At 48.6% G+C, this 26,132-nt stretch overlaps 1 protein-coding gene, 1 long non-coding RNA gene and 1 pseudogene across 3 annotated transcripts; 1 reads left to right on the forward strand and 2 right to left on the reverse strand.

Annotated features, from left to right (window-relative positions):
- Positions 1-3,594: 3,594 nt before the first annotated feature.
- On the reverse strand, positions 3,595-3,965 carry LOC105607586 (ribosomal protein eL22-like; annotated as a pseudogene).
- Positions 3,966-12,572: 8,607 nt separating this feature from the next.
- FOXE1 (forkhead box E1) lies at positions 12,573-15,805 on the reverse strand. Its single transcript, XM_027963904.2, has one exon. The coding sequence runs from the start codon at positions 15,094-15,096 to the stop codon at positions 13,975-13,977; it is 1,122 nt and encodes a 373-aa protein (XP_027819705.2). The 5' UTR covers positions 15,097-15,805; the 3' UTR covers positions 12,573-13,974.
- A 112-nt stretch (positions 15,806-15,917) lies between these two features.
- On the forward strand, positions 15,918-25,898 carry LOC121818617 (uncharacterized). Of its 2 annotated transcripts, none has more exons than XR_006058625.1 (2): positions 15,918-16,148; positions 22,697-25,898. It is a non-coding gene; the product is annotated as an uncharacterized LOC121818617 (long non-coding RNA). The 2 variants fall into 2 exon arrangements; XR_006058626.1 differs by having other exon boundaries at positions 15,918-16,108.
- The last annotated feature ends 234 nt before the right edge of the window (positions 25,899-26,132 follow it).

Genomic DNA, 26,132 nt, shown 5'->3' on the forward strand with positions numbered 1-26,132 from the left:
ATCAAACAGATGGACATCCATGAAAGTACCAGAAGTCAGATGCAAGAAGTTTTATAGCCCCAAACTGGAAACCAGGTGATGCTCATTAATATTAATAATTATCATATCTTCATGTAATGGGATATTAACATAAAGATGAAAAACAAACTACTTTTATATACGGCAACATGGATGAGTCTTGAAAACATTGTGTTCGGTGAAAGAAGCCAAATACAATAAAATAGGGAAAACTGTTTTATGGTGTTATGATCAGGATACTATTTTCTCTTGTGATTGGGTAGTTCCTGAAGGAGGGCTATTGGGTTTTTAGTAATGATTTCTTTCTTTAGCTGGATGCTGTTTACAGAAGTGTGGTCAGTTTGTGAAAATGTTTGCACTTCTCTGTATGTGTGCTATACCAACACCCTTCCCCCCACCCACACACCAAAGCAAAATTCTTTCCATTTTCCTCATAAGCAGCAGAAAGATTTCCAAACCCTAGCAATACATTCAGTGCCCTCTGTGATACGACGACCCAGGGCATCTCCTTCCCACCTATGGCACATGTGCCATCCACTGAGTCACACCCCATTCTGCTGGCACATCCCTGGGCCCTTGCTTTTCTAGTTCCTCTCTCTCTCTGTTTCTGTGCTGAAAATGCCACCTCCTCTATGAAGCCTCCCTTTATTTTTTAGGCCAAACAGATCTCTCCTGGGCTTGTGTTCACATGGCATGCTGTTTTCCCCTCTCTCAGGGCCCTTAGCTCTCTGCTCACATGTGTTTCCCTGATTGGTGGTAAACTCTGCGGTGGCAGGAACAGTGTCTCGTTCACCTTTGTAAAATCTCCTGGAGCCAGCGTTGTGGCTGCTACAGTGCTCGAGCTAATGAATATCTGACAAGTGATTGAATGCATGCTCTGAGTTAAGCCTCAGTCAGTACTGCCAGAAAGCCAAGACACCCAGCTTGCCTGCAGAAAGCTTTTGCTGAGAGCCAAGTCACTTTGGAAGGAAACACATCCTGCAGTCCTTTATTAGCTGTTGACAGCCATCCAGATGTAAATGTGTTGTGCAGCATTGTGGGCGTGTCCAGTTAGACTGAGCAGCCCCACTAACATGAATAAGCCGTGCAAATATGTGTTTAATGACCATGTTGCTCCGTGTCAAGTCTTAATCCCAGATAATTAGCAGATAGATAATTGGTAGAAGAATGGGAGGTGCCGATGGATATCCCATCACTTGGGTGAAGCTAGTGATCCTCTATGGATTAAGACCCACCCTCTGTAAGTGTTGATGGCTCCATTTGAAATGCTCCTTTTGAAAGGGCCTAGGTCCAAGAAGAGGTGTCAGGAGCTCCAGAATGGGGCGTTGGCATCAGTGCTAATTCCCTGGGCTGCTTCCATGCAAGATGGGTGGATGGGCCCCACTGCCACCAGGTTAGTGCTGACAGCTCAGAGTCCTGCACTGCCACTGACTTGGCGGGTCGTCTTGAGTAGGTCCCGTCTCCTTTCTTGCCATTTGTCTACTGGCAAAGGGTAGAAGGAATGGGGTGGACATGCTGAGTTGAGAACCCATTGTAGGCAAGATTTTCCCTACTCTGCTCCTTCCTGGCTTTGTCAGAGGCGTGGTTAGTTGGCCTGGATGTCAGGGTGCCTTGAAGGGGATGTTCTGGGAGTGAAAGCAGACATCTGAGATGAGAGTTGACTGTATCGTACTATGTGCATGGTGACCCTGGAGTTGCACATCCAGGCAGCACTGGATTGAATGACTTTCACGTGTCACATTTAACATATTAGTCATGCTCAAGAGAATGGAGCTTAAAGGCAGCTCTGCTGTGGATCTGGGTGTAGAGGAATGAGCTCTTGACTAGAAGTCAGGAGGCTAGTTTTGAGGCTGTTATCATAGGAAGTTTAGTGTGAACATAGTCTTTATTTCTCTGGGATAAATGCCCATGAGTGCAATTGCTGAATTGTATGACTGTTACCTATTTAGCTTTATAAGAAATTGCCAAATTGTTTTCTAGAGCAGCAGTACCATTTTACATACCCATCAGCATTGTATGACTGATCCAGTTTCTCTAACTCCCTGCCAGCATTTGGTGTTGTCACTTTTTTTTTTGTAGTCACTGTGATAGGTATGTAGCAATATTACATTGTGGTTTTAATTTGCATTTCCCTGTTGACTAATGATGTTGAACATCTTTTCATGTGCTTATTTGCCATCTGTGTATCCTCTTTGGTGCAATATCTCTTTTGCCCATTTTGTAGTTGGATTGTTTCCTTACTGGTGAGTTTGAGATTTGTCTATATATTCTAGATAGGAATCTTTTGTCAAATATGTGGTTTGAAAATACTTTCTTCTGGTTTGTGGTTTGTCTTTTCTTCCTTTTAACAAAGTCTTTCCTAGACAAATGTTTGTAACGTTAACAGTCCTATTTAGCAATTTTTTTCTTCTATACATTGTGCTTTTTTGTGTCATTTCTAAGGACTTTTTGTTTGCTTAATTCAGACAGTCATGTCATCTGAAAATAGAGACAGTTTTATTTCTTCTTTTCCATTCTATGTAACTCTTAATTTCTAGCCCCCTTTTTTTTTTTTTTTTTGGTCCTGGTTAGAACTTCCAGTACTATGTTGAATAAGAGTGATGAGAATGGACATCTTGCCTTGAGCTTGATCTTTGGGAAAAATATTCAGCCTTAAGTATAATGTTAGCTGTAGATTTTTGGTAGACAATCCTTGTCTAGTTGAGGAAGAACCCTTCTGTTCCTATATTTTTGAGAGTTTTATAAGGCTAGTCAAATTATCTATTTCATATTGAGTACGTTGTGGTATTTTTTGTTTTTTCACATTGGTCTATTTTATCTAAGTTGTCAAATTTATGTGTTTTTAGTTGTTTGTAGAATTCCCTTATTATACTTTGATATCTGTAGGGTAGTAGTGATAGTTTCCATTTCATTCCTGATATTGGTGATTGTGTCTTTTTTCCTTAATCAGTTTTGTTAGAGGTTTGTCCATTTTATTCATCTTTTCAAAGAACTAGCTCTTTATTTCCTTGGTTTTCTCTGTTGTTTTTATGTCTTCAGTTTCAATGATTTTCGGACTCTTTATTGCTCCCTCCCACCCCTCCCCGATTCCTTCCTTCTTTCCTTCCAGCCTAATAGACCTACAACAGTATGTTAGTTCTAGGTATATAAGTGATTCAAGATTTCTGTATGTTACAAAATAATGACCCTGGTAGTTACCATCTGTCACCATACAATTGTAATATCACTGACTGGATTCTTTTTTTCTATTTTCTTGAGGTGGAAGCTTAGGTTATTGACTTGAGATTTTCCCTTTTTCACAATGCATGCCTTTAGTACTATAAATTTCTCTCTTAGCATTCTATTTTTGCGATTTCCCACAACTTCTGGTATGCTGTATTTTCATTTTCATTCACTTCCATGTTTAATTTCTCCCCCCACTCCTAGACTTTCTCTTTTACCCATGGACTATTTAGAAACATATTGAGTACAAAGTTTTCCATTCACTGATAAACTAAGTAAATTTCTGGATCTTTCTTTGTCTTGTATGCTTCATTTGTTTTATTGGCAAGCAAAGCCCTGTAAGGGATGGCTTCACTACTCCTCAGACTCAGATCCATCTTCATCTTGACTAATCTGGAAGTAACGAGGTTTATAAGTGTCCTTGTCAGATGCAACCCTTGAAGCCAGCCACCAAAATTGTTCTTTTTAAGGTATTTCTTGGTAAGATATTTTAGATATCTTTTAGAGAACTGTTTCTCAGAAAAAAACCATGATTTTATTCTTGAAGCATTCAGTGCAAACAACATTCCCAAGATTTCCAGGTTTTCCATTCATTTTAACATTTTCACATAGAGACGGTTCAAAATTTCCAGAATCAAAAATTCCATCTTCTCCTGGATGATTAAGATCCAAATTAAACTTCCAGGTTGACTTCTTGGGCTTCCTTTGTCCTTCTTTGGCACCATTTTGAAGGTTGGCCGTGCAATCAGAGAGCAGCCCTGAGTCTTTTGACTTCTAGCCTAGTGCTCCTCTAACCCAGGAGCTCATGATGCAAAGTATTATCACTTAGAGGTTCTGGTCCCCAACTGCCTGGCTCCAAACTGCTCCTCCTCTTCTAGTTCACGGTCACTACCTTTCAGAGGAGTTTGTGGAGACTGAAAGCACCAGATAGTGCCTGCCACCACCCCCCTCGCCCCCCACTGCAGCTCACTGAATGTTAGCCATTGTGACTGGTATCAGAGAGGGAAGGCATTGTTGTGCCCATTTTATTGTTGAGGAAGTTGAGGCTGGGACTTGCGCAGGTACTGGAACCAGGATTTGAACCAGTGCATTTGTGACAAAGATGGGCAACTGCTCAGAAAATAGGAAAGTACCAAACAGTGTTCAGATTTGACTCTTACTAACAGTATATCAGACTCTAGATTCATTTCGTGTATTTGTGTGTAGTGGCGGGCAGCCCAAGTTTCCTGAGGATAGATTTAGGAGGAAATCTTCAAACTGAGACCTGGAAGGGCTTACCTGGTGGCTCAGTGGTAAAGAATCCACTTGCCAATGCAGGGGACACAGGTTCGATCCCTCGGGAGTGAGCCCGCATGCCACAGAGCAATTAGGCCCATGCGCCACAGCTGTTGAGCCTGTGCGCTAGAGCCTGGGAACCACGACTCCTGAGCCCTCATGCCCTAGAGCCCATACTCCGCAACAAGAGAAGCCACCGCAATGAGAAGCCTACGCACTGCAGCTAGAGAGTAGCCCCTGCTCACTGAAACTCGACAAAAGCCTCAACAGCAGGAAGACTCAGCACAGCCAAAATAAATAAATAAATACAATTTTAAAAAAGAGAGAGAGAGACCTGAAAGCCACTTACTGAGAAGCGAGGTGTCTGCCAGGGCATGCAACTCACCGGCCACCCAACCTTGTAGTAGTGTTTCGGAAAAGTCATTTATGTTCATTATAGTTTGGGGTTTGGGTGGAAAGCCTGTTTCAGTTCTGGGGTTTTGCTCTCCTATCAGGCCGGCTGCAGGCCCAGACGGGCCCCTGTTGGAAGGAAGTCGGCCCTCCTCCCCTCAAGGAGGAAAGGCCCTCCCGTCTGTGGTCGCTGCATTGTACTTGTTGGATTCCAGGCTGTCAATCTCTTGCAGAGCTCCCGGTACGCTTAGCCTGCAGTTTGTTTTGTTAGGTTTCTCCTACAATTAATTTGGAAATCACCCAGCTGCCCACAGCCTCTCCCAGGTGTTCTGTAAACCACAGGCCTGCTCCTGCAGCCTTTGCCTTGGTGGGACCATCGCTGGCTGAAGCTGGGTGGGTCAGGGTGGGGTGATAGGAGGGTGAAAAGAGGCCCATGATGGTAGAGCTCATTTAAAGCCACGTCCCCCTCAGCTTTGGCACTAACCATCCTGCTTTGTAGGATCTGGAGCAAGCAGATCCACACACTTTGCAAACTTTATCTTTAAGCCTCACACGCCCTGTGGAGGTAAGTCAGGGGCGTGTGGAGGATCCACCCTACTCAACGAGAAAGGATTTCCCCCAAGCTGCAGTCAAACCAACTGGCAAGCCTCCAGGTTCCCATATCCAAGGAGCACAAATCCTCACATGCTTGATTCATTTTGCTGTGAACTTTGTCACACCTGGATTGAATCCTTTGCAGACAAAGGTCTGTGACCTTGAGCTTGCCCTCTTTTCTTGGACCTTACTTTTCTCATCTGAAAAAATGCACCTGAAACCTGCTACTTTCCAGGGCAGTTGTGAAGATCTAAAGGAGAGCATATGTGGACGTTCTTAGTACAGCATGAACAAAGCCACTCATGGATAATGTGAGAGCTATGTTAGTCAGCTGTGCCATGGCTGAGCCACTTGAAGCTGGGGAAGAGCGATGGTGTACTGAGAGCCCTGGACAAGGATCTAAGATGTTAGCTCCTTGTACAGCTATGGAAAGTCACCTTCTTTATTTATGTGCTCAGTCGGGTCTGATTCTTTGTGACCCCATGGACTATAGTCCACCAGGCTCCTCTGTCTGTGGAATTTTCCAGGCAAGAATACTTGAGTGGGTCGTCATTTCCTTCTCTGGAGGATCTTCCCCTCCCAGGGTTGAACCCGTATCTCCTGTGTCTCCTGCATTGCGGTCAGATTCTCTACCTGATGAGCCACTGAGAAAGCCCAACCTTGTTTTTTCCTTCTATAAATCAAGGGGTAAGATTAGATTACCTTTCAGCTGTACTTTTTTTTTTTTTTAATATAAGAATGGCAAAGGAAATCTCAATGGGAAAACCAAGAATCAATTTTTTCCTGCCTCCAAAAGGGTCACCTTCTTTAGTTAGCATGCATTTGGCTGCAAGTAACAGAGAGACCAAAGAGAAGAGGTTTAAATGGCAGGATGTTTGTTATCGCACACAGGTATAATGAATTGTTCCAGGGTTGGATCTTTCAGTAGCTCAGTGATGTCACTAGGTACCCAGGTTATTCCCACCTTTTGGCTCTGCCATCCTCAGCAGGTTGGCTTGTTCTCTTAGGCTGGTACCTTCCGAGCCCAGCATGTCTGTCACACTTGCAGAAGTCACTCTAACAACATTAAGAGGAAGAAAATGGCTATTTCTTTCCCCCTGTTGCTTTAAAAACAAGGAAATATTTCCCAGAAGTCCTGAGCAGACTTTTCTGGGCATCTCACTGACCTGAAAAGTATCCTGGGCCTGTTTCTCAATAATCACTGGCAGGAGCGATGGAATCATCACCATGTCTACCTTAGACAAGTCCAGATTGAGCCAGTGGGCACTCCAATGGGTAAGACATCCCCTACAACACATGACCAATTGCAACCTGAACAAAATCAGAGTCTTGTGAGCAGAGAGGGGGCAGAATGAATGGGTAGACAACTATCATTATCTGGCACACCTTCTTCTTGAATAAGCCAGAAAGAGAGCGTATTGTTCTACTTCTGTCCAGGGTTGCCCACTGTTCAGTTGTCCTCAGTATGCTGCATCTCAGCTCTACCATAAAGACCCGTTTGTCCAGTTCCCTTGATAGGACACTGTTCTTTCTTTTGAGCACCAGTACAGAGAAAATGTGAGCACACCCCAATGTTGAGTAGTTGCATGAAGCTTGGATGAAATTTAGGATAAAAGGAAAGTGTTACATGGGAGGGGGACATTTTGAAAATGCTCATATTAAGAATAATTTTCTCATAGTGTAAGAAACCCTTGGACTTCCCTGGTGGCACAGTGGATTAGAGTCTGATGTCAGTGCAGGGGACATGGGTTCAATCCCTGATCCAGGAAGATTCCACATGCCTCAGAGCAACTAAGCCTGTGTGTCACAACCACTGAAACCCATACACCTGTGCTCCGCATCAAGAGAAGCCACTGCAATGAGAAGCTCATCCACTGCAATGAAGAGTATCCCCTGCTTGCTGCAACTAGAGAAAGCCTGCTTGCAGTAACAAAGACCCTGCATAACCAAAAACCAATAAATAAATTTTAAAAAAGAAACCCTTCACAGGGCTGCTCACGAACACACCATGCTTCTAATCTCATTCCCTTGTCCTGAGGTCGGGACCTCCGCAACAGAATAACACGATCCATTCATGTTTGAGCTGAGTTACATACTGGCTACTGTGGGGAATGAGCAAGGAGAGCAGTGGAGGGATCAGGGAGCTCTGTGTGTGAGGCTGATGCTGTGATCCAGGAGAGGGATGATGGAGGCTCCTGCTGGGTTTTGTCCTTGGAGGTGCAAGATGGGATTAGGTGGTTCTTGGAGAGGTAATGATCAAAGCAAATTTGGGGTGACTGGAACACATAGGGGTGTCTAGGAACAGCAAGTGGGGTGTTGGCTGGAGCCTAGAGGTGTAGGAAGGGCAACTGTGGGAGATGAGGCCAGGAAGAGGGTTCGCATAAGGATCATGGAGGGCCCCAAATGCCAGGTGAGAGTTTGGGCTCTCTGCTACAGACGAAAGGGAACCTGAGCCCACAGGACTGGAGCTCAGCTTCTGGAAGTGAGGCTGGCAGTGTGGGCAGAATGAGGGGTGGAGGTAACAGCATCCAGGGGCGCGCTTGGCTGGCTACAGGCGGCTGAGAGCAGAAGAGAGAGTTGGGCTGTATGAGGCTGTGCTTCTCACACTTCATCTCTGGTTGTTGATTGCCTCCATGCATGAAAAATCACAGCTGGGAAGCCGCTCCAAGTTCTCAGATAGTGAGATAAGCCGGTGTTCTGACCAGGGCAGAGATCCACCCTGATTCTGGCTCCCAGTCCCTTCCTCACCCTGGGAGGGGCTGACAGTTGATCCCCAGCGCCTCTCTGACTGCGTGCCTCTGCACCCGGTTAACCCTTCTAGGCTGAGCTGGAAATCCGAGCCTCAGCTCTCAGAGGGGTTGTGGGGCTGGCAGAGGGGTATGGGGAGCTCCACAGAGAGCAGTCGTCCTTTCCATCCCAGGAGCTCTGCTAGCTTTGGCCTCTACCTGGAGAGAAGAGGGAGGGCCTCCCGTCCTCCTTCTGCCTTACCTGTCTGCCCTGCTTTTTCTTTAGTTCACTGCTCAGTTTGGGCCGAAAAGCACTAGCAACACTGCCTTCCCTCTGGGTAGTTCTAAGCTATGTATTTAACTGATCCCAGGCTCACGACTGAAGTGACGCAGCAGCAGCAGCAGCAGCAGCAGCAGCAGCAGCAGCAGCAGGCTTACTTTACCCATGCATACAATGGAGGCTCCCCACCCAGTTGCACTCCTTGTCCATCCTTCAACCCCCACCTTCACCACCCCCCCCATTACCTCCATTTCCACATTGCATTTTATGAGGATGATAATCAAATGTAGTCTCCCTTGAGGGAGGCATAGGTTTTAGTCAGGCTTGGACACTTAGAGCTATGAGATCTGGGTTAAGTCGTGTGTCCCTTTGGGTCTGTAAAGTTCTATGCACACACATCATATTCCTATTTATTCCTATTATTGAAAACTCATGTGAGCACTGAGATCAGAGTCCTGATTCTTCCACTAAGCTGCTCTGTGATCCTGGGAAGAAAATCCAGTCTGGTACATGCCCCTTGTCTGAAAAACTTTTCATCAGAGACCTCCCCCGCCCCACCCCACCTCCAGTTATTCTGTCATGCCAGCCCCAGCAGTCAGTACTTCTCAGGAACAGGATGAGCACAGAAACTAAATTCTCTAGAAAGCTGTGTGTATTGGGGGCGGGGATGGGGGGACTGTGGGGGTGGCGGGGGGGGGGCGGGTGGATTCACTAGGGCACCCATAATCTTGGGCCGTTCAAGGGACCCTTAAACTGCTTTACTGGAGGATCCTTCAGCTATTCCTGCTGGCTGTTGGGTCCTGAAAAGTGAGCTTTATTTTTCTCCTAAACCCCAACTAGCCCAGACTTGGGGTTAGAGTTGCCAAGCTTAATCCGTATTTAGGTAAATGACTGCTGCTTAGAGGACACAGAGATCAGAGCCCAAGGTCTCCAAAGTGGCTCAGCAGGGAGTCAGGAGCCTGGGTTCCTGGCCAGGCTCTGACACCCCAGCTTTCAAAATGGTTTCAGATACACTCTGATTGAAGTCACTGTCACAGTCACACCCATCAGACAGGGAACATGAGATGCATGCGAAAGTTTAGGATTCCAAGACTGTAAAGTATACCCAAGGGTGGAGGTGAAGGGCTCTACCCCAGCCATCTCTGGTTGGGGTTCTTGCTCAGAAACAGGAAGCTTCTGGAAGTTATTCTGGGGTCTCTGATCAACAATGGAACACTTTACCCCTCATCGACAACTGACCCCCCCCCCCCCCCCACCCCACACTTCTCTAAAGCTTTGCCTCTCTAGTAGGGCAGAGAAACGCTTCAGGTCTCATTGAAATGCAGTTTGTGTTTCAGTGAATCTGGGTAGAGCTTCAGAGTCTGCATTTCTGTTGAGCTCCCAGGGGATGCCCATGCTGGTAGCCTATGGCCCACACTTAGAGCACAAAGCCTTTGTCTCCTGTGCAGAAGAGCAAGGACAGCAAGCCTGCACTCAGCTTTTCTACTGGCTCTTGGAGAACAGCATCCTGCATTCAAAAGAGGAGTTCAAGAATGTGAGCGTGAAAGGGGACCTGCCACCTAGGTTTGTAGATAGTGCAACATAGGCTGGTGCAAGCTGGGTCAAGATTTCGAAGTATTTCAGTGACAAAGTTGGGACTCAGGCCTCTTGCAAAGGAGAAACAAAAACCAGAAAAGATACTCACTGAGGTGTTTTCCGTGCTTTCTCTAGGTGAATTAATGTTACTTTGACTCTTTCTGTTGTGTGTGTATGTGTTTTACAATGAAAGTGTACCAATTTTGTAATAAAAACGTGATTTTAATGAAAAAATTCTCACAAAGTTTTTAGTAAATGAGATTATGTTTATGAGTGTTCTGGATAAACTATAACTGTGTACAGCAGCTTCATGTCATGACTGTGGAATTCAGCCCAAACGCTCACGAGTTCATTTCAGCGAGGTTACCCTTACTCTTTCAGGCGCACGGGTCGTCGAGTTGAGGAAGCCGATGCCGTCACCATCCACAGCCGCGGAAAGCAGCTTCCTACACCCCCTTGGCCTCTGCTGTGGGAACGCTTCCCCTAGCGCTGCAGGAATCTTTCCCCTTAAACCGGGGAAGATTCCTTAATCCGTTTTCGTAGTAAACGACCTCGGGCCAAGACTCCTTTTGTTGCTGGTTTCTTAAACTTAATTGCAAGCAAAGTTAATTTGAAAGAAAATAAATGTTACAGCTCTGGGGCGAATTCTAACGAGCCTTGGGAAATTAGAGAAGAACGCATCTAATTACCCACAGCCCGGGGGGCGCCTGCACACGACGCTGGGGGTGCAGGGCCCAGAGAGGGGCACAAGATTTTTTTGGTTTCAAGATAGGAAGAAGAAAAAAAGAGAAACGCACCTCCCGACTCTGAGCCCCTAGACGGGGAGGTCCTGTTTCGCGGTTTGGGGGTTCGGAGAGTTGGACTGTCGGTAGACGCAGCCGTGAATGCTCTCAAGGTCCTAGCATCGCGCGGACGGCTCGGCCGCGTGGAGGGTCGGCTCGGCTCCGCCCGTCTGTGGTTGAAGCCCCCGGATGGCCCGCGAGATTTGGTGCCGCCGGCAGGCAGGAGGCCGAAAAGCGCCGACGTTCTCCAAAACCTCGAGAGTCCCGCTGTCTTTCGGGGCTCTCGCTGCGCGCGCCCGGTTCCCAACTCGCAGCTCCCCCTCTCCCATCACATACTCTGGCTTTTGGCGCCATCTCACCTGTCGTCCCAGTTTCCAGAGAGAGTTGGGAGTGAAGACTGTGCACTTTGCCTCTCCATCTTTCTCCTTCACCCGGGTTTTACCTCGACGCTCCAGGAGGCTTCTGGATAAGGCGGCGCTTTTTAATTGTAAAGCCCTTCTTCCCTCGTGTGCCAAGCGCTTTACAGTTTACAAAGCGTATCTACCTCTCTTGATTCGTTTAACTTCAGGACTCTGAGCGAGGGGTCACAAATTCCTACTCACAAATGAGGACCCTAGAGAAGGGACTCGTTAATGGCGCTGTCAAAGCATTGGATTTGCTAAATAAAACACAGAGAAAGGGTCAACCACCGCATTAACGGGGCGCATAGACTGCCCTTTTCCAGCCCTAATCCCCTAGCTGGGCTTTAGGCAGCCAAGGACAAGACCCTGGGGTGGAAGCCTTTCAATTTCTGACTACTGCCAGCTAAGGAAATGGCAACCCACTCCAGTATTCTTGACCTGGAGAATCCCAGGGACGGGGAGCCTGAAGGGCTGTAGTCTATGGGGTCGCACAGAGTCAGACACGACTGAAGCGACTCAGCAGCAGCAGCAGCAGCCAGCTAGGCAAGGCATCCTGATTTCTGCCAGGGAGAACCAGACTGTCTAGCTGCACGTGAGAACCTTTGAATTTCAACCTGCAAGGATCCATAGGGAGATAAGGGAGGCCTAACACGTAGGCATTTCCAAGGTCACAGGGCTAGGTCTGAAATCTGGACCTGCTCGTGGTAGGGTCAGTGATGCAGCTGTTCCCTGCCTCCAGGTGGTCCATTACTACCATCAGAGTCAGGAAGGACCAGTGTCTAGACTCCTGCTAACACTGTAGCCATCAACCACACACTGCTATTGAGCACTTGGCTTGTGGTTAGTCCAAACTTAGGCGATTCATGGGGTCGCAAAGAGTCGGACACGACTGAGCGACTGAACTGAACTGAAGTGTAAAATACACTCCAGATTTTGAAGACTTAGTATGAAAAACATAAACTACCTCAACAATTTTTACACTGATTATCCCTTGAAATGATAGTTTGGACAAACTGTGTTAAATACAGTATATTATTAATCTCACTATTTCACTTGTTTTTAAAACAAATGCAGCTACCAGAAAAATCTTAGTTACACAGGCAGCTTGCATGGTACTTCTATTGGGCAGCACTTTTTAGACAGATACCCGTCTGGACTGAATCACATTCACGTGTCTTTGTGAACAGGATAGAGCAATCCGCAAAATTAAAAATAAAAATTACCAATGGTTTTTAGTCTTCTTTCCCACACTCCCCAACTCTTCCCTAGTAAATTACGCAGAAAGAGGCTGCCTTTCTTTTGCCAGAACTCACTTACTCAAAGATCTTTATTAGAAACAGTTCATATGAACACTCAAGTTTATCTGAAACTGCACAATGAGCCTCTGAAATATTTAATGCTAGAAAGTTTTGCTCCAGAATCAAAACTTACAAGATATCTCCTGAGAAAGGGGGGGGAAATGGTTGGATTTATTATTTTTTTCTGATCTTGGTCATCTTGTAGCTTAAAAGAAATAAACGGAAACAAAACAAAGTTAAATACCAGTTTCTTTCTAAAGCCTGCCTAACTGACTGCCCCAGTTAGTTTTTCTCTTTCTTTTTTGCATGAGGAGGCTACCGAGGTGCGGCAAAAGGTGCCAGGGATGGAAGGGGCAGCCCACAAAATGAAAGCTGTCACCAAGAGACTCAAGAGAGTTTTGTCATCTCTGTGACGTTTAACTCACCCACTGGGTCCAGGGCTTAATGAAAAGAAAGAGTGGGCAATGGACAAATGTATTTCTACCTGCCTCATTGGAAAACCACATTTATGACCCAGCAGTAATAGCTGCCGAATGATCAGCACATCATGCTGAAAAGATTCAAGAAATTATGACATAATCGGGGCCTGGAGCTAATCCAGAGTTGCTTGCCATGAGCTCTGTTCCCATTCCCTGGAGTAAGGTTAGGCCTTGGGTGGCCCACCCATGCTGCCAAATATGCAGGGCGGCAGCAACCCTCATGGGCCCTTAAAGATCATATGGGGCACGGCTGGATTCTGCAGCCCTATTGTATATCACATGGGAACACTGCGGGGTGTGAGTGATGGAACTGGGTCACACTGTGGCAATCCAGCACAGTCCAGATTCAGAGCCAGGTTTGCAGTTCTCAGAGGCTGGGAAAGCAGGCCTCCGTCAAGCTAAACAGAGATCTTTCCCATTTTTTTTAAAAAAGTTACTTCTTTTGCAAATTTGTCCTCCTCACCTTATGTAGGAAGACGCTATAGGAGTCTTTTATTGTAATAAGGTAGTCAAAGGCACAAGAAGTCGAACTGTGTAAGAAAGAGTTTCGAAAAGTACAGGGAAGAGTGAAATCATGTGATTCTCCACCATTCCTCTAGACTCTGGAGTAGACGCTACCTTGTGCCCTCTTTAGAGCTAAGGGCCCCTCCCCGGTAGAATGTCAAAGGCAAGACCTTTGGAGCTGCGCCTCTATGAGAGTCTATTGTCCCAGTCCATGGGCCTCGGACGCTTCTCCCCACCTCCCATTTTCAAAGCCGCCCGGTAGGCGTCCGGTGTACGCGGTGCACCGGGAGTCTGCGCCTGTCACGCCGGCTCGGTCCCTGCCACATGGTTCTCAATTCGGCCCTCTGTCCAGTCCTGTCCTCAGGTTTCCTGGATACTTAGTTCGTAAGGACAGTCGAGGTATCTATGAATTTTCGCCTGTATGCTCCGCTCACATGGCGGACACGAACCGATCCACTGCGCCTGGATAGGCAGCCGCGTGGCGAGCGTGGTAGGCGCCTCCACTGCCCGCTCCAAGCTGCCCACCAGGATTGTAGCAGGGCCCCAGCGCTCCGAACTGGCCCGGCGATGTGCGCCCATAGAAGTCCACCGCAGTCTCGACGCCGCCGTTGCTGCCACCCGCGGGGGGCGAAGCGGGCCCGGCCAACCGGCCAGTCGCTGCGAAGAGGGCCCCGCTGGCCCCTTGCGAGTACGTGCCGTCGGGGCCGGCATAGGCGGCCGCATAGGCGGAAGTGTTGGCGGGTCGGGCACCGGCGCAGCCGGCTGGCTGGTAAGCGGTGCTAGCGGCAGAGCCGCCGGCCGAGGCAAAGGAGCAGGAACCGGCGGGCCCCGATGGCGCGGGGCCCAGTTCTGGGCTGAGCGGCCGCTCAGGCACCAGGCCGAAGACGCGGCACGGGCCTGGCGAAGCAGCCGGGTAGTAGACCGGGGGCGGCGCGGCGAGCGACGGTGCGGCATAGCCTGCATAGACCGCGCCAGGGTAAGGAGGGCGCGCCGCGGGCACCCCACCCGGGAAGATGGCGGCAGCGGCGGCGGCCGCAGCGGCGGCGGCGGCGGCGGCCGCGTCCTGCATGTAAGCCGGGTAAGTGGACAGGTCAGAGCGCTTGAAACGCTTGCGGCGGCGCAGGAAGCTGCCGCTCTCGAACATGTCCTCGGCGTTGGGATCGAGCGCCCAGTAGTTGCCCTTTCCCGGGCGGCCGGCCTCGCGCGGGATCTTGAGGAAGCAGTCGTTGAGCGTGAGGTTGTGGCGGATGCTGTTCTGCCACTTTTTGGGGTTGTCGCGGTAGAAGGGGAAACGCTCGGTGATGAACTTGTAGATGCCGCCCAGAGTGAGGCGGCGCTCCGGCGCGTGCGCTATGGCCATGGCAATGAGCGCGATGTAGCTGTAGGGCGGCTTGCCCCGCTGCAGGGGGCGCTTCCGCCGCCGCCCACCGGCGCCGCGACCCGCGGCCTCCGCCGGTACCCCGCCGGCCCCCGCCTCACCGCGCTCCTCCTTCACGGCCGCCAGCGCCTCCGGCTGCGGCGGCGGCGGCGGCGGCCCGCTCTCGGCCGTCATGGCGCAGCCGTCCCGTGTCCCCGAGGCGTCCCCGCTGCCTTCGAGGATCGGGCGGCGGATTTGGGAGCTGCGGGGTCCGGGACACTGGGTCGCGGGGACCAACGCTGGTTCCCTTTGCAGAGAGCTGAGAGGGTCCTCGCAGCTGGCACCGGGAGCTTCCCTGGCAAGGGCTCGCAGGAGGCTCGGCGCCCGCGGTTTCCGGACTGGCGGTCTGTGAACAGAGGCTTAAGTGTCCCGCCCACCGACGGCTCTGCTCGTGTTCTGGACCTCGAAGCCAGGCGCCGGCAGCGACGCTGGAACTGGAACTAGACTCCTGTCTAGGGCTGAAGGGTCCTTTGCGCGCTGGTGCCAGGCGGTCAGCGGGTTTGGAATTGGTCCTGGAGCTGAGGCGCTGGCATCAGTTCTGGGCTTCTCGCTGATTCTGAGGATAACCGTCGAGGTCGCGAGTGCAGAGGAGGTTGCGCGCCCAAAGGCCTGAAACGGTAGCAGTGAGTGCAGGCGTGGGGGCACTGTGTTGGGGGCGGCCTAGGCCGCGTCCCTGAGGCCGCAGCCGCTGAAAGCGCGGAGGGCAAGGAGTCGAGGCGACGGTGGCGAGGTCGCAGCGCGGGCCAGGCGCGGTGGCCGGCCACTGTTCCTCTCCGAAGGGTTGGCCTCCAGCCGCCAATACTTCTGGCGAGGCGCTCCCCTTCACACACCCGGACCGGCTCCTCCCTCTGCGGGTTTCTCCTCCTTAAAGGCGCGGGGAAGCTCGGGGCGGTGCTGCTTCCCCGCCCGCCCCCCAGCCCCCGACTACCCGCCCCCTGGGCCCCGGCGCACCTCCCCAGGTAGGAGCAGCTGTGGCGGCGCGGCGGGAACCACACGGTCCGAGCGCGGAGGGCGCTTGGAGATCTCCCCCGCCGGTCCTTTCTGCGCACCGACGGGGAGAATGAGGCCGAGAGAGGCAGGGACTGTCGGCGCGCAAACTCAGCGCTTCCGGACTTTACCAGCCTGTATAGAAGGCTGGGACCCGCAGGTGAAAGGAAGGGCTCGCTTCACTTTTTTGGCTGGAGAGGGTGAGAATTGACTGAAGGGGCGCTTGGTTCTTGTGGGTGGGGGCGAGGAAGGGAGAAGACGTCCCAAGTGATTGGCTCCCAAGGTCTTTGGGTTGATTCTTAAACCCTAAGTCAAGACTGCCCTGGCCATTCTCCATCCAGTCCCTAGTCTTTCAGACAGAATTCTTAGGTCTTATAGAGGATGTAACTTGCTACAGTTCCGCCGCGACTTCGCGGATTAGCCAAACCTCGCACCCGCCCCCGTCTGTGTTAGTGCGTTTCCTCACCATGTGCCAGAGGCAGCCACTTTCCCTCTTTGGGTGCCAGGCTTCTCGACTGTACCGAGATTTTGTATCTCGTGTCCTTTCATTACTGATATTTAGGGAAATACCGCACTACCCCCACCTCCAATCATTTATCCTTGGGTGGCTCGGCTCCCTCTCTATATGATGGTAAGTGAAGCACAGCTTAAAGAGGATGAAGGCTGGGCTTCTGCCCTCTCGTGGTGATCTTCTCCTCCAGTTCGCTCAGGCTAAGAAGGCTCCAAGCAGCCGAGTCGCTCCATCCCGAAGCGGGGCTGAGAGAAGTAGGGGCCGGGGGGAAGGGGAGCAGTAGCCGTCGGCCGGCGTGTCTCCTTGGAAAGGGGCGGGCACGGGGGACCCGTTTGCTTCGAGGGTGTCTGGTTTCTGAGTTCGTTTCCTGCCACCCCCCAAGACCGAGCTCGGCCTCACCCAAGACTTCCTGCATTGGTGGCCCCGCAGATCTGGATTCTTTTTATGATCATTTGCAGGGAGACCTTGGGCCAGTCCCTTCCCACCCGCAAGCTCACAGTTTTCTTTTTTGAGAATCGAAGGCGGAAGGAAGGCTTTTATCCTTAGGATTTCGAAACTTGGTGCCGACAGCCAGAGGCTCCGGCCGAGATGCAGCTTTCCGGCTGCGGGTGCAGGGTTGCGGGCAGCGACCCGCGAGAGCACGGCGGCCAGCCTTCAAGGATTTTAGTCGCGTTTTTCGTGGCGACGAGCTCCGGGCAGACCCAGCCCCACCAAGCACTGGGCAACTGCCTTCGGAAGCAGGAGGCAAAGAGTCCAAGTCCTCGCTCCGCCGATCCGGGTGTGGAAGCCAATCGAACAATTTGTATGAGGACCTTCCTCCACAGATGCACACTCGAACGACTGGAGAGGCTTTTCACTCGCTCAAAACACTCCCAGGTTCCTTCTTCCAAAGTAACCACGCTGTGAAAATCCAGGTTTCATCCTATTTTTTTTTTTCAAAGGGGGAAAAGGTTTAAAATTGTTAAATTTTAACCAGATTACATCATAGTCTTTTAATACTGAATTTTATGGTTCCAAGATTCAGATTTCCAAATGTTAAAATTTGGACTACTATCCTAGCATGAATCCCTAAATCAAATAATGTGTTTCTGTAATTCTATGACCAGTGTCTAAATTCTTTGACTGTGATTATATTTCTATGACTTTAAACTTCTGTTCAGAGTGTAAAAGCATATTCCTTATATCTTAAGATGCTGGGAGTAAGATTTTGTGCCTGAAAATATGATGCCACCGTTGGCAGTTGTAACTTCTCTGTTTTAGACATTTTTGCAGCTCTGAGGTACATATTGCTTAATTTTAATTCCTGTCTAGGAATGTCTGATTGGAAGATTTGGGTCCTAAAAATCCACATCTCTCTTATTTCATTCTAAACTATTAGTACTAGATCCACTATTCTATAACTCAAATAATCTAACAATTCTTATAATATTTGTGACCATATGCTTTAATGACTTTAAGATGGAGACTTTTAAGCTGCAGTTACTATGATTAGAAGCCTCCATGTCTCAGGATGTTTTGATCCTCATTGTTTTGTGACTGTGGACACACTCTTCTAGAAATCCGATTCCTTTTTCTCAAACTTTTCAGCTACTGAGTTCTACCTATGCATCAGACCAAGCGTTAGCATCCTGAGATTAGAATTACTAAGATTGTGATTCTAGGATTTCATGAACAAAGAATCCTTAAAATGCTGTTCCATAAATGTTTTATTCTAATAATAGATTTCAAAATTCTGTACCTTGAAGATGTAAAGTTTGAATTAAAGGATTTGAATGAACTGGGACAGTTAACCCGTTTGGATCAAAACTATGCAGAAAGATCCGCTCAGTGCCAGGCCACTTCCAGTCTTCACCTCTTCTCTGGGGCAGTGCTCCTTAATATGTACGGGATTAACAGACCCATTGAGAACCATTTGAGAGCTACAGAGTTGGCTCTTGTCCCTTGGAAATCATCCTTCTAGTCCAGCTGGGGTGGGTTGATGTTGATGTGGACAGACGCCGGGTGCTTTCCATCCTCTTCTGACTACCTACAGCCCTGAGTGTATCCTCAGCACCTTTTGGAAAAACCTGCCCCCTCACAGGCTATCTTATGTTAAATTCTAGGGGGAGAGGAGGAGTGCTGCTGATCTGTAGAAGATGCTAGAACTCTTCCCCTAACTACCGAATTTTGAAGTGCCCTCGGAGAGGGGATTCTAGGAGTTACAGGGAATTCCTCCATATCTTTTGACCCAGATGCCTCTGCAGGCAGATGCAGAGGTACCCTGCTCTTAAGGAAATCTTGGAAATTCAAGCTGGAATGAAACCAGGCCCAGATTGTCAAAGGGGCTTGCTTAAAGTTGTGCAGAGGAGGTTCTACACTGAAAGGAAAACTCAGGTATTTGGGTCCCTTACCTCCTGGGCCTGCAGCCTCTCTGTCTTTTCCTGAGTTCTCTGTCCTCACTTGTACTTGAAGTCCTGACCTTCAACAGTCTCCTTACAGGGGGACAATGGAAGTCTAGGCGCAGATGCTTGCCGATCAGATCTAAGAATCTCGGGGCAGCTAGAACACAGGGACTTCTGGATTACTCTGGGACAGTCAGTCAGGGTCAGTGGGTTGTAGGTATGGCCTCAGAGTGCCACAAAGGCAGTTAGTCCTGTCAACCTAGCCGCTGGTTGCAGCAGTGGCACCGAGGGAGAGCTGTCACTAGGCCCAGCAGCTTTGAACTATTTGTTGTCCTTCTTAGGCCTCAGTCTCCCCATCTGGGAAGTGCCGGACTTCCTGTCATTTCATTTACACCGAGTCAAGAGGATGAAGTGGGGCATATCGCCATGATCATCTTGTCTTTTAAACTGTTTTCAAGACGGAAATGGTTGTTTAAAAAAAAACAGGCTGCTGAGGAAAATTAAAGTCGTTCCCACTCATAAGTGGGAATGAGATGCTCTCCTCAAAGAAGTAGCCGTAGATTAAATTGTTTTCTGCCCGCGTAGAAGGCAGTATGTGTGTAGGGAGAGTGTTGGAAGTTTTTGAGTTCCCAAGAGTGTGGCCTTATTTTGCTCCACGGAGGCGCAGGGACCCGCGGAGCTTAGTCAGGACACCACGGTTTCTAACGCTTTCTCCTGCTGGTTCACTTAAATACCGGGGACAGAGAATTACCATCACTGGGCAGAGAAACTGGGGCCCAGAGAGGCGAGCTTTCTGCTTCCCAGCCGCCAGCCTCCCAGCTCACCCAGCTCACCTCGAGGAAGCTCCTAATCCCTGACTCAGAGCCCTCTCCCAGCGCTGCCCTCTGGTCTCGGAATGGGGAGTTCAGGAGCCGGCCGGGACAGCCCAGGAGGTCCGCGGCGGCTGCATCGAAAAGGGCAAACCTCCTGGAGCACGCGGACCTATCCCGCTGCCTACAGCGAGTTGGGGTCTGAGTGGAGTCCGAGCAACCCCCGCCCCCAGGTTAGCTCCTCCGCCCTTTCCCAGGCGCTGTGAGCGTTCCTGAGTCGAGGACGGAGGAGAGGACGGAGGAGCGCAAGGTAGATTTTGCTCAGATCCAGAGGGAGAGAGCCGGGCTGTGGCTGGGCCCTCTTCTAGGAAAGCCGTGCACGCCCCCCCAACCCCAACCCCTCCACGGAGGAGGAGGTGAGTTCTCAGCAGGCTCACGTCTTCCTTTGGGTTCGAGGGCCTGTGGGGAGGAGTGGCTCTCCAGAATCATCCGGCATCCTGATGTCTTGGCTATTCTGAGCTCTACGTGCGGCCTTGGGACTCGAAGAAGCGGGAAAGATTGTGAATGTTCATTTCAGTGGACAGAGTTCCCGGTTTGCGAGACGATCTCAAAGGGCCAATGATTATCCTCTTTCCCTCTCAAAGCGGAAATGCACCAGACTGGATTCAAGTACCGTCTGAGGCACAGGAAGAAACAGAGATTTGACCTCCCTCCCCAGGCCAGGTTCAGCCCCAGGCCTTTGATTCTACTCCTTGAGGCCTCCTGCCCGGCTGTGACCGTCAGGGCACTTCACCTTGAAGCTATCTGGGCTCCCGGGGTGAAGGTTAGAGCGTGGTGCAGTGCTCAGGCAGGGACCCAGCCCAGCTGCTGGTTGCTCAGGGCCCGCAGCGCCGTGGGAGCAATAGTGAGGGAGCCCAGAGACACTTGTCTGTGGCTGCCTGCGTGCAGAGGTGGCCAAGCTCGCCTCTGGCCTCTTTCCTTCGGGCTTTTTTGGCATTGTTTCTCTGTCTAGCCTGAGGGTGTATATCTTTCTTAGTCTTAGCCTCCACCTTTCTTGCCTGTCTGTATGAACCGGCCTGCACATCCTACCTGTCTGGGTACCTTTCCCCAGAGTCGCTTGGAAGAGAGCCTGCACACTTCAGCCAGGGTTGGGCTGCCCATACCAGTCCCTTCCCTCCCAGAGGATAGTGCAGACAGTATCAGAGCTGGGACAAACACAGGTTCTGTCCTGATCCTCAGCTTTTCTGTCCAGGCACCTTGGAAGTCCTCAGCTCCCTGAGCCCTGCTGAGCCTGGCTGGGGAAGAGGGGAACACAAGGTTCCACATGCCAGCCTTTTGGAAAAACCTGAGTCCAAATAGTCCTCATTAGCACAGTTCTTCTGCTGATTGTCTCTGCACAAACTGGGCTACTTGGCTGCTCAAAGGCCCTCAATGACTCCCCACCTCCAGGGCAAGATCAAGTACACCTTCCCTGGCCTGGCAGGTCAGAGCCCTCCAGCACAATACAGCCTCTTCCCAACCCTGCTGTCTCCCTTGGTCTTCTCTGCCCCTGGCTTCAGAGGACTCCCTGCCAAGTCTTCTCCAATTTTCTCACATAAGTTCTTGCCCTCAGCCTGGACCGGACCCCCTCTACTCCCCCATCAGCCCAAATATCTCCTCTTCTGGGAAGTCCTCCCTGATTTGCCTAAGTCGAACACTCCCTCTTTCAGCCTGCCCCAGCATGATTGGATTTTGGCACTTGTCACACATTTTTGTGGTGTAGTAATTTGGTTATGTGACTGTTGCTGTTCTTCTCTGGGAGTTTCTTGATGGCAGGAAGTATAGTTTCCTGCAACTGGGCACCTGGGTCATCAGCACAGAGCCTGGCCCAAGAAAAAAAATGTGGCCCTGCTGTGAGAGCCAGTTACTCAGTCACAGTCCTAGGTCAGTTCCTATGTTTACCTCTCCTCAGCTGTGTGACTTTTGGCCACTTATTCACTCTGAACCTCAGCTTTTTGATCTACAAAATGGGGATGATACTAATGTCATAAGGGAGCTGTGAAGGTAGCTTTTATTAACTGCAAATACTTGCAAAACTCCTCTGTTTACAGATACGGTTTTAAGCAATTTTGTGCATGAAGTTCACTAACATGTCAGGAGACCTGGCAGCAAGTCTCAGGCCTATGACTAACTGGGCACTGGGGGGACATCTAGGAGAACAGGCAGAGCGCTGGCTTTAGAAGATATAATGACTTGATATGCCATCTAGGCAGGAGGACAGCTGCAAAAGGGCCCAGAAGCAGGGGTCTCACAGGTAGTAGATGGGGCCCAAGGGAAGGTTCAGATGCCGAACAGCATCTTCTGCCCTAGGTTCAGGTATGGAGGCCTCTGGGATGAGCCTGGGGTCATCTGAGAGGCACAGTTGGTCCAGCTTGATCCTACTGGACTGAAGTCTGAGGGTGTCATGGGGCAGCCTCTCCCTGTGGTGTCCTGGTAACCTAGGGCCTTGGATCTGTTATGCATCTCTGGTTTCTGTCTAGGCAGATCTGGCCCAACTTTTTGGCACAAGGGTTGAGGAGAGCTTCAGCATGGAACTGGGCATATTCAGAGGCGTATTCTTCAGTCCTGAAGACATGCCACCCAGTTGGGTAGGAGTCCAGGGACCATGGGCTTACCCTCATGATATGGATTTGGACATACACCAAGAGTGGGGGAGAGGTGAGAGACTGCTCCCAGGGTCCCTTTAGGGGTTCCCACCCTTGGTGAGTGTTATATGTGGCTCCTTGTCTTCCTTGAGTCCTGGCCAGGCCAAACTGACCCCAGGTGCTGGGACCAAACGGACTGCTGGAATTTAGCACTGGGTCAGTGCAATAATACAATAGCTTCTATCTACAGGCTTCTATCGTTTTTTCCCCCGCTAAGTTCTAACTTTCTCGTATATAGCCTATATGTAGTTTGTGGAGCTGATTGTGGGGGCATTTGCTGGCCTGGGATCATTGACATTGATTTTACTCAATGAATGATTTATACAGTCCAAACTCAGGTAAGCATCTCTGCCTCCTTCTCAGGTTCACTTTGCTTCCATCTCCTAGTCCTCCTCCCTTGGGAACTGGCTTTCAGTCAAATATGGAATTGAAATAACATAAGCAGACTAACAGCAATGGAGGGAAAGAGTGTGCTCTTCACACCACCCCATAGCTCTGTTCATCATTTAATCAATGATACAGAAGAAGGCATAGAAGGGAAGCTGATTGGGCTTGTGGCCTGACCACGCTGAGGTGCTGATGCTGGTAGCTGACAGATGCAAGACTCAGAATGATCACCAGGTTGGGAGACTGAGCCAAAACCAACAAGAAGACATTTAAAAAACTGTTATGAAAACATCATAACATTACAGAAGATAAAGCTGGAAGAAAAAAGTCACCCACATACCAATTATCTATCATTCATCAACTGAGGTTGTTTCCTATGTTCTGTTTTTTTTTTCTCCTTTGTGTTCTTATGCATCTATATGTTTTTGCATAGGTGTAACAATAGAGTGTGTACAATTCTATAGTCTATACACAATTCATTTACAATATTTTGTAAACATAACTGCATGTTGCCCCTTACTTCCCATTTTTCATCTTTAGTTGGGAGTGACATGGTCTTGTGTTGACTTAATCCTTTTATGGTAGATAGGCAATTAGGTAGTCTCCAATATCTCTGATATAGGTGATGCTGCTATGTGTTTGTATAAAGAACTTTGTGTTTACTTTGAACTGTCCTTAAGATAAATTCCTAAGGAGTGAGATTTATGGAATAAAGAATATTTTTCTGTTTTTAAATATAGTTCTACCACGTTGTCTCCAGGACATCTTGCGACTCACCACAATCAAGGTAACTAACATGTCCATCACCCCTAAACGTCTCCTTGTGCCCCATGTGGGTGATGGATCCACCCCCCACCATGTCTGTAGGCAATCACTGACCTATTTGTGCCACTGCAGACTGGTTTGCATTTTATAGAACATTATGTAAATGGAGTAACTGTATTTTTTGTCTGTTTTCACTGAGCGTAATTATTTTGATATTCATCTATGTTATTATAATAATCAAATCCTTTTTTTTTGCTAGATGCTATTCCATTACATGGACATACCACAGTTTGTTTATCCATTCACTTGTTGCTAGACATTTGGGCTGTTTCCAGTTTTGGCTCTTTTAAGCAAGCTGCTATGAATAGTTTTGTATAAGTCTTTGTGTGGCTAAACACCTTCAATAAATACATAGGAGAAGAATATCTGGGTCAGATGGTAGACATCTATCTACCATCTGACCAATTTCTTAAATTTATAAGAAATTGCTAAACTTTTCACAAAGTGGCTGTATTTCTTTTATTTCTGTTAGCAGTAGATGAGAGTTTGAATCACTTCATCTGTTCACCAAAACCTATTAGTACAATCTTTTAAATTTTACCCCTTTTAGTATATAGTGGTATCTCATTATAGCTTTAATTTGCATTTCCCTCAGGACTAATGATATGTTTATTATCTATTGCTGTGTAACAAATTACCCCCCAAAATTAGTGGCATAAAACAACAAATATTTATTATCTCACAGTTTCTATGGATCAGAAATCTGGGTGTGGCTTAGCCAGATGTGGTTAGCAGAACTGACCCATCTTAAAATGGGTCAAAGCTTTAGCTTTAAAGCTGCTTTGAAATAGTGCCGGATTTGAGGAAATTGGGGAGAAGAAGAAATGAAAGAACAAAGCGTTGGAAAAATGGACAGAATTGTCATTTTTGACAATTTGACAAAATTGACAATTTGTCTGTTTTGACAGTTCTGGGGGGGAAAAAAAAAGATTTATCAAGCTGTAGTTTTCCTATTGGAGAGGAGTTTGAATTTTCCTAATGATTCTGTGAAATGGAACATTTGTTGAACAATGTACCTGTATCAGGCTTTGATGGTAGTTCATTTAGTCAGTCCTCAGAACAGTCCCATTTCACAGACTTAGAAATTGAAATCTGGAAAGTTAAGTAAAACTCCACCAAGGCCATAAACCTGAGAAGGATTTGAACCCCTGCTCTATTTCCTATTGAAGCCCATAGACTTTCACTGTGGTATCCTAGTCTATTCACATGCTGTTACATTTTCAGCTCTGCCTCACAGTGTCCTTTGCCTCCAGGGCTCAGAAGACCTCTTGGAGTAAGTTCCGGTGGACAGTAAAATGTGCAGAGCCTCTGATCACTCAGTTTTAGCTAACAGCCTGGGTTCTCCTTAGAGACTGAGCTGAGTTGCAGAACCTCCCTGTAGCCTCTGCTCTAAAAGGCCCGAGTGGCCTCTGTAAGGTTGACCTCCAACCGTGAAAGACAGTGAGTCTCTACTGTGGCTCTCTTCATGAATGATATCTGCCTTAGAATGGAAGAGTCACCTGTGGCCCAGCTTGAGATGTCTTCTGCCCAGTCAACACCCCCTATTTCAATGCCCCTAGACGCAACAAATTTTGGTTGTGAAACTGCTTCAAGTTTTAGCTCCAAGTAGTGAGTAGGTGTGTGATCAGGCCATCCAAGATAGCTGTTCTCTCTCTCTACCTCCCCTGCTCAACCGGTCCCTGACTCACCTATACTCTGCTCATCTGACTGACCTTCCCTCTTGATCATAGAACCTAATCAGTAAATGCCTAGGTACTTGCCCGCTGGCCCCAGCTAGTGATTGTTCTAGACTTTAGATCAGAAGGTCTCCATTAGGACAGTTTATCAAAGAGTAGTGAGGGGCACGTGCCTCTGACCATTTCCCTGGTAACCAATGAACCAACCTGATGTCAGTTCCCTCTATAACTGGTAACCTCCCTCCCCCAAAGGTAGCAAAGATGGCTGCCTGCTGTCCACATCCATGAAGGGATGTCATTCCAGGACCATTTTGTGATGAGATCTTCTGTCCAATAAAGCATTGTGTCTTTGTCTCTGAGCTCTTTCTTCTGTCCTGTGGCTCAGCAAGTATAGGGCTTACAGGCCTGCAGGTGCAGCCCAACAGTGGGTTTGAGAAGGTTCTGTTTCCTCTCCAGGCTGTTTCTTCAGTCATCAAATGAGAGGGGAAGATTTGGTTGGCTCGATCAGTTCTTGTTCTTACCCCATGGAAGAGGAGAATGAAAAGTATGCTCCAGTCCACGAGGTTACTAGGCATTGTCTATTGCTTAAGTCATTCATAGGTCTTGCCTCTATATGTATGACTACTTTTTAAGTGTGTGTAAAGTTTTGTCTTAAATAAAATACAAATCCATTTAAAGATGTTACTGAAATGTTGGTAATTTTTTGGACCTGAAATTTATCAATCAATGTTTACTGAAAAATATGTCTACCTTATATGTACGTATGTCTACCTTATATGCATTTTGTGAGAACTGTGGAATTTATAGCTGTTAAAAAGTATTCTCACACTCAAAACAATTGAAAAGCATTAAAAGACTCCCTATAGTTTCTCTAGCCAGATGGAGTACTAGTAAACATATTTAACAAACAG

The sequence above is a fragment of the Ovis aries genome, chromosome 2 (genome assembly GCF_016772045.2).
Source record: "Ovis aries strain OAR_USU_Benz2616 breed Rambouillet chromosome 2, ARS-UI_Ramb_v3.0, whole genome shotgun sequence".
Taxonomy (NCBI): Eukaryota; Metazoa; Chordata; class Mammalia; order Artiodactyla; family Bovidae; genus Ovis; species Ovis aries.